The 6,296-nt window shown below is 62.2% G+C and overlaps 1 protein-coding gene across 1 annotated transcript in view; it reads left to right on the top strand.

The window, feature by feature from the left end:
• The first annotated feature begins 461 nt into the window (after positions 1 to 461).
• The window catches only part of ABCB6 (ATP-binding cassette, sub-family B (MDR/TAP), member 6 (Langereis blood group)), a 6,065-nt gene continuing 230 nt past the window's right edge, over positions 462 to 6,296 (top strand). The window contains exons 1-19 of the mRNA XM_010021479.1: positions 462 to 994; positions 1,506 to 1,643; positions 1,927 to 2,116; positions 2,323 to 2,415; positions 2,615 to 2,807; positions 2,894 to 3,015; positions 3,101 to 3,210; positions 3,293 to 3,365; positions 3,496 to 3,614; positions 3,704 to 3,780; positions 3,885 to 3,948; positions 4,045 to 4,130; positions 4,238 to 4,295; positions 4,657 to 4,761; positions 5,178 to 5,352; positions 5,632 to 5,744; positions 5,820 to 5,914; positions 6,108 to 6,176; positions 6,277 to 6,291. Coding sequence (XP_010019781.1) covers positions 479 to 994; positions 1,506 to 1,643; positions 1,927 to 2,116; positions 2,323 to 2,415; positions 2,615 to 2,807; positions 2,894 to 3,015; positions 3,101 to 3,210; positions 3,293 to 3,365; positions 3,496 to 3,614; positions 3,704 to 3,780; positions 3,885 to 3,948; positions 4,045 to 4,130; positions 4,238 to 4,295; positions 4,657 to 4,761; positions 5,178 to 5,352; positions 5,632 to 5,744; positions 5,820 to 5,914; positions 6,108 to 6,176; positions 6,277 to 6,291 — 2,411 coding nt within the window. The 5' untranslated portion in view covers positions 462 to 478. The remainder of the gene's footprint in view (positions 995 to 1,505; positions 1,644 to 1,926; positions 2,117 to 2,322; positions 2,416 to 2,614; positions 2,808 to 2,893; positions 3,016 to 3,100; positions 3,211 to 3,292; positions 3,366 to 3,495; positions 3,615 to 3,703; positions 3,781 to 3,884; positions 3,949 to 4,044; positions 4,131 to 4,237; positions 4,296 to 4,656; positions 4,762 to 5,177; positions 5,353 to 5,631; positions 5,745 to 5,819; positions 5,915 to 6,107; positions 6,177 to 6,276; positions 6,292 to 6,296) is intronic.

The following is a 6,296-nucleotide window of genomic DNA, read 5'->3' as shown; positions in this document are numbered from 1 at the left end:
CCCCATGCGTGTCCCCGGCCATCGCCCCTGCAGTTCCCTGCGCTGTCCCGCGTTTCCCCGTGCATCCTCTGCCATTACCCGGCTGCCGCTGCGCTGCCCGCCCTCCCGCTAAAGAATGGTCACAGCACCCTGCTGCCTTCCAATCCCTGCCCCTCTTGTCCGAGTGCATCTCCAAGGGCGCCGGTGGCTCTGGAGAGCACAGTGCAGCGTTACACCCCCAAGGTCCTCCCCCTCACCGAGCATTGCCAGGGCCCACAAGCAGATCCTGGTGCTCATGTCATCTCCATACAAAGCTGGCCCTGCATGCAGTGTCCTGCGCATGTCCATGTCCAGCGGTGCTTGCCCCTGTCCCCATGAGTTCCCCTCTCTGCTTGACTGTGACATCCCGCCGCGGGTCTCTCCTTGCAGCAGTACCCAACACCTTATCCCGAGACAATCCTCCAGCCCTTCTTCTCTCTGCAGCCTGTGACCTGCCAGGATGGCAGTGCTGAGGGGCTACTGTGAGGGCAACAACTCCATCGCCCAGGCCTGGGTCCAGCAGGGCTTCCAGCCCTGCTTCTTCTTCACACTGGTACCAACCGTGCTGCTGAGTGTCTGCCTGCTGCTGGGCGCCCTGCAATATGCCTGCTATGTCCGCTTCGGCCGTGCCATGGAGCCCAAGTACATCCCCCGCTCCCGCCTCTACCGTGGCCAGGTCCTGCTGTCCCTGCTCCTGGCCCTGCAGCCCTCTGCGGGGCTGCTGTGGCAAGCGGTGGGGCCGGGCTGGCTCTACGGATACATGCTGCTGCACGCCTGCCTCTGGGCTCTCAGCTGGGGCTGTGCCATAGCCCTCCTGCAGCTGGAGCACACGCGGGTGCTGGCACACGACCGGACACGGGGTCATGGCACCGTCCTCCTCCTCTTCTGGGCGCTGGCCTTTGCTGCTGAGAACCTCACCCTGGTGTGCTGGAGGAGCCCGCTATGGTGGTGGGCACTGGAGAACACCAACCAGAAGGTGGTTGGGGGGCTGTGGGCAGGGATGGGGGACAGGCCCTTTGTGGGGAGGAAGGGGAGGCTGCAGCATCGCGGCGCTGGGATGGGGTGTGTGTACCTTGCCATGCCTAAGGGTGTGCATGCTCCTGGGTCCTGAGTTGCACCCACTCACCTGCTGCATGTCTCAGCCCAGGTATCCCACATCTCTCCATGCCCCAATCCAGCTCAACTCCCTCTTCTGTCTGGCCCAGCCCCAGATACAGAAGTGGGGAGTGTCTGCCTGCTCCCCACAGCCCTTTGCCCCACTGTTCCCCCCAGGGTAGGGCCACCCCAAGCCAGAGGGCACAAAAGTTGGATGCAGCAGGGAGGAAGGAAATGGCCTGGGTGGTGCCTGAGGTGCTGTGCTCAGCCAGGGGGTCCCATTGAGCTGCATGGGGTGTCCCCTCTCCCCTAGCTGCACTTCATCCCATCCCACTGCCCTGCTCCATGCTTCTCTCAGCTCATACTCATCTGACTTCCCACTCTCTGTCCAGGTGCAGTTTGGCTTCTGGCTGCTGCGTTACATATGCACATTCATGCTCTTCATCCTGGGCATGAAGGCCCCGGGGCTGCCCCGCAAGCCCTATATGCTGCTGGTCAATGAGGAGGAACGGGATGTGGAGAACAGCCAGGTGAGTCTGAGGGCTGGAGCAGTTTAAGGACATGGCCAGAGGGGAGCTGAGGACAAAATGGACATGCAGCTGTCTGGGACCAGCACCTTCAGGAGACGTGGGAGGACCGAGGTTAGGGCTACCCAAGCTCCCTCACCACTGCCATCAGGATGCGGCCCTGGGGGAGGATGGAGTGGGGACCCTGGGAGGATGGGGCTGGTTTTCTTGGTGGGGTGTTCCCCAGGGCTGTTGCCAGCTGGGCTGGGGTGCCAGGGCAGTGACCCCTCACTCTGCTCTCCCCCAGCCGCTCCTGTCCAACAGCAGCAGGACCACCTCCACCTGGAAGGATTTCCGGAGGAAGCTGCGGCTGCTGGTGCCATACATGTGGCCAAGGGGCAACCACCTGCTGCAGGGGCTGGTGCTGTTCTGCATGGCGCTCATGGGGCTGGAGCGCGCCATCAATGTCTTTGTCCCCATCTACTACAAGAACATTGGTGAGGCGCCTGGAGCTTGTTGTGTTAGGCTGCCCATGGCCTCACCAAGTGCTGGGGGTGTTGCAAGTGACCTGGGGGGCTACAGGGACCTGGCAGGAGCAGGTTCCAGGGGTCAGGGATCATTGCTGGGTGCTGGACTGGTTCCCATGGGGCACCTGGCAATGCTTCCTGCCCCTCTGCCCTGATCCTTGCCACCCTCTCCCCAGTGAATGACCTGACAGAGGGTGCTCCCTGGCACACCCTGGCCTGGACTGTCTGCACCTACGTGGGACTGAAGTTCCTGCAGGGCGGAGGTGCTGGTAAGGACCACCGGGAAGGATGGGTGCTGGGGAGAGCTGGTATAGGGTTAATTGTGCTGGGGCTGGAGTGGCTGGGGGTGCTCGTCCTGGGTTGGGGGTGGGCCTAATCCCAAATCCCTTTTTCCCAGCTGTGCTTTCTGAGCCGGCTGCCTGCCACGCTGGCACCAGTCCCCACTCACTGCCCTGTGGTGCCCCGCAGGCTCCACTGGCTTCATGAGCAACCTGCGCACCTTCCTGTGGGTGTGGGTACAGCAGTTCACCAACCGGCAGGTGCAGGTCCAGCTCTTTGCCCACCTGCATGGGCTGTCCCTGCGTTGGCACATGGGCCGGCGCACTGGCGAGGTCCTGCGCAGTGTGGACCGCGGCACCAGCAGCATCAACAGCCTGCTCAGGTCAGAGCATGCCCACGGCGGGTGGCAGGTGGCCGGGCAGCCCCACTGGGCCAGGCTGATGCACCATCCCCCTTCCTGTCCCCCAGCTACATCATCTTCAGCATCGTCCCCACCATTGCTGACATTGTCATCGGCATCGTTTACTTCACCTCGGTTTTCAGTGCCTGGTTTGGCCTCATCATCTTTGTGTGTATGAGCCTCTACCTGAGTGAGTGAGGGATCGGGCTGCAGGGGTGCTGAGCTGGGTTGTGGGGCAGCAGGTGCCTACCATTGCAGTCCCCTCCTGCCCACAGCTCTGACCATCTTCATCACTGAGTGGAGGACCAAGTACCGGCGGGACATGAACACGCGGGACAATGAGGCCAAGTCCCGGGCTGTGGACTCACTCCTCAATTTTGAAACGGTACCATAGGTGGTGGGGTATCACCGAGCATTGGCAATGGGAGGGCTGATCCAGGCACTGACCTTGGCTCTGCATCCTGCAGGTGAAGTACTACAATGCAGAGAGCTATGAGGTGAACCGCTTTAATGACGCCATTGTCACGTACCAGGTACGTGGTGTCAGCAACAGTGGGGAAGTCAGCAGGGAAGGAGTCGAACCTTGTGGGTACCTGCGGGGAGGATGGAGCTCACTGTGGGTCTGGTGAGCAGCAGCATCCTAGAGTACCTTTTTTCTTCCAGCTCTCAGAGTGGAAGGTCAATGCCTCACTGGGCCTCCTCAACCAGACTCAGAACCTGGTCATCAGCCTGGGGCTGCTGGCAGGGTCCCTGCTCTGTGCCTACTTTGTCACCGAAAACAAGCTGCAGGTAAGGCTGGTGCCAACCCAGGCAGCCCCCTGCCTGAGGTGAGGCCCGGGGGCTGGTGGTGACAAGGACCTCTCCCCTGTCCCTTCCAGGTGGGGGACTTTGTCCTCTTCGGCACTTACATCATTCAGCTCTACACACCACTCAACTGGTTCGGGACTTACTACAGGTAATGCTCAGAGCTGTGGGGGTGCCTGGGGTACCCCCTCACCATGTGCACCTGGGTTGGGGTGTGCTCCCAAACCCTTCCCTCTGGTCTTCACTCCCTTCCAGGATGATCCAGAACTCCTTCGTGGACATGGAGAACATGTTTGAGCTCTTTGACGAGGAGCAGGAGGTGGGTGCCACCTTCCCGGACCCCACTTCCTGGCATGGCCCCATGGTCCTTCCCTGGAGACAGGCTGGCTCTGAGGCCATGTCTCTCCTCCGGTAGGTGAAGGATGTGGTGAATGCCGGTGACCTGCGCCTGGAGGCCGGACGGATCGAGTTTGAGAACGTGCACTTCAGCTACGTGGATGGGTATGGGGCAGTAGGCACAGGGTGGCACGAGCTGATCTGTGGGGCCTGGCACAGGGACGTGGGGCAGAGGAGGTGGCCCTGAGCCCCTCTCCATCTCCCTCTCCTAGGAAGGAAATCCTGCAGGACGTCTCCTTCTCGGTGATGCCTGGGCAGACCCTGGCCCTGGTGAGAGCGGGGCATTGGGTGTCCTCACTGCTGGAGGGTGGGATGGGGAAGTGGGGGTGGCACGAGCTGATCTGTGGGGCCTGGCACAGGGACGTGGGGCAGAGGAGGTGGCCCTGAGCCCCTCTCCATCTCCCTCTCCTAGGAAGGAAATCCTGCAGGACGTCTCCTTCTCGGTGATGCCTGGGCAGACCCTGGCCCTGGTGAGAGCGGGGCATTGGGTGTCCTCACTGCTGGAGGGTGGGATGGGGAAGTGGGGCTGGGAAGCACAGGAGGGGGAAGGACAGACCCCCAGTGGGGCTGGGTTTGGCCACCAGCAGCAGTGAGTCTCTGGAGTTTCCAAGCCCTTTGCCTTCCTGTGCAGGTGGGACCTTCGGGCTCAGGGAAGAGCACCATCATCCGCCTGCTCTTCCGCTTCTACGATGTGCGGGGTGGCTGCATCCGTATCGACGGGCAGGACATCTCCCAGGTGATGGCGGAACACTTCCAGGGACTGGGGGGACATACACTAGCTCCCCAGGGCCTCACAACACTGCTCAGTGCAGGCACTGGCATCTCCCCAGGGCAGGGCTGAGCACGCAGCCCCCACAGCCCCTTTGCAGGCTGATGTCTGTGCAAGGCATGGGGTGAATGATGTGACTGCAGAACCCCAGGGCTGAAGTGCTGGAGACTGGCCAGGGCTCCCTGGGAAGGGCTGGGGCACTGGCAGGCCCCCCCCTGCATCAGGGTGGAGATGCAGCTGAGCCTGTGGTCCAGAGGGACCCTGGAGCACACACCCTGCAAGGAGCAGGGTGTAGGACTCATGGCTGAGGAATGGGAGTGGGTTTTGGGGGGCTCTTTGTGGTGTGTGTGCATCTGGCTGAGCTCTCCCTGTCTCCTGCCCAGGTGAAGCAGGCATCACTCCGTGCTCACATCGGGGTGGTGCCCCAGGACACGGTGCTCTTCAACGACACTATCGCCAACAACATCCGCTATGGATGGATCCTGGCCACAGACCAGGAGGTGCAGGAGGCAGCCCGGGCTGCTGATATCCACGACCGCATCCTTTCCTTCCCTGATGGTGAGACCCCCACAGTACCCGCCTTGTCCTCCCCTGCTGTCCCAGCGTCATGACCTGGTTGCTGCCCTCACAGGTGTCCTTGGGTGACATGCCCCATGGGGACACCTGCATGACCCTGTCCCTTGCTTTGCTCTCCCTGCTGTCATCTCTACCGGGCTGTCACCCCTGGGCAGGGATGGGCTGAGGCTGCAGCAGGACCTCCCCATGCAGCAGAGCCCTGGTGCCCAGACCTGTCCTGAAGGGCACCAGCACAGCACATTCCTGCCCTTGTGCCTGCAGGATACAGCACCCAGGTGGGGGAGCGGGGACTGAAGCTGAGCGGGGGGGAGAAGCAGCGAGTGGCCATTGCACGCACCATCCTGAAGGGTCCCAGCATCATCCTGCTGGATGAGGTAAGTGCAGTGTCCCTGCCCCGCTGTAGCTGCCCGTGCTGCCTGCGCGCTTCCAACACCCTGCCTCTCCTGCAGGCCACGTCTGCGCTCGACACAGAGACTGAGAGGAACATCCAGGCCTCCCTGGCCAAGGTCTGCGCCCACCGCACCACCATTGTTGTTGCACATAGGTAAGGATGAGGGGGAAGGGCTGATGTGGGAGGTGCTGAGCTCTCTGAGCTGGCCAGTTCCCCCAGAGGGGCACAGACCTGTCCTCCTGCTCAGGAGGTGACAGCCCCTGTGACTGTGGCTCCTTGCACCGTGTAAACCCCTCCTGGGCCCCCTCCCCTCTCAGCCACACCACTGCCCTGCCTTTCTCTGCAGGCTCTCCACTGTGGTGGGTGCAGACCAGATCCTGGTGCTCAAGGACGGGCACATCACAGAGCGAGGGAGGTGAGCACAGGGGAAGGGCTTGGTGCTGTCTGCCCATGGGGACCCCCTCCCTGGCTCTAGGGCCAGACTGGGACCCTGCACCCCTCTGCTCTCCCCGCAGGCATGAAGAGCTGCTGCAGA

This window comes from Nestor notabilis, unplaced genomic scaffold (genome assembly GCF_000696875.1).
Source record: "Nestor notabilis isolate BGI_N333 unplaced genomic scaffold, ASM69687v1 scaffold19199, whole genome shotgun sequence".
NCBI classification, from domain to species: domain Eukaryota; kingdom Metazoa; phylum Chordata; class Aves; order Psittaciformes; family Psittacidae; genus Nestor; species Nestor notabilis.
The sequence above is the reverse complement of the archived record's forward strand: the minus strand, read 5'-3'. Positions and strand labels throughout refer to the sequence as shown.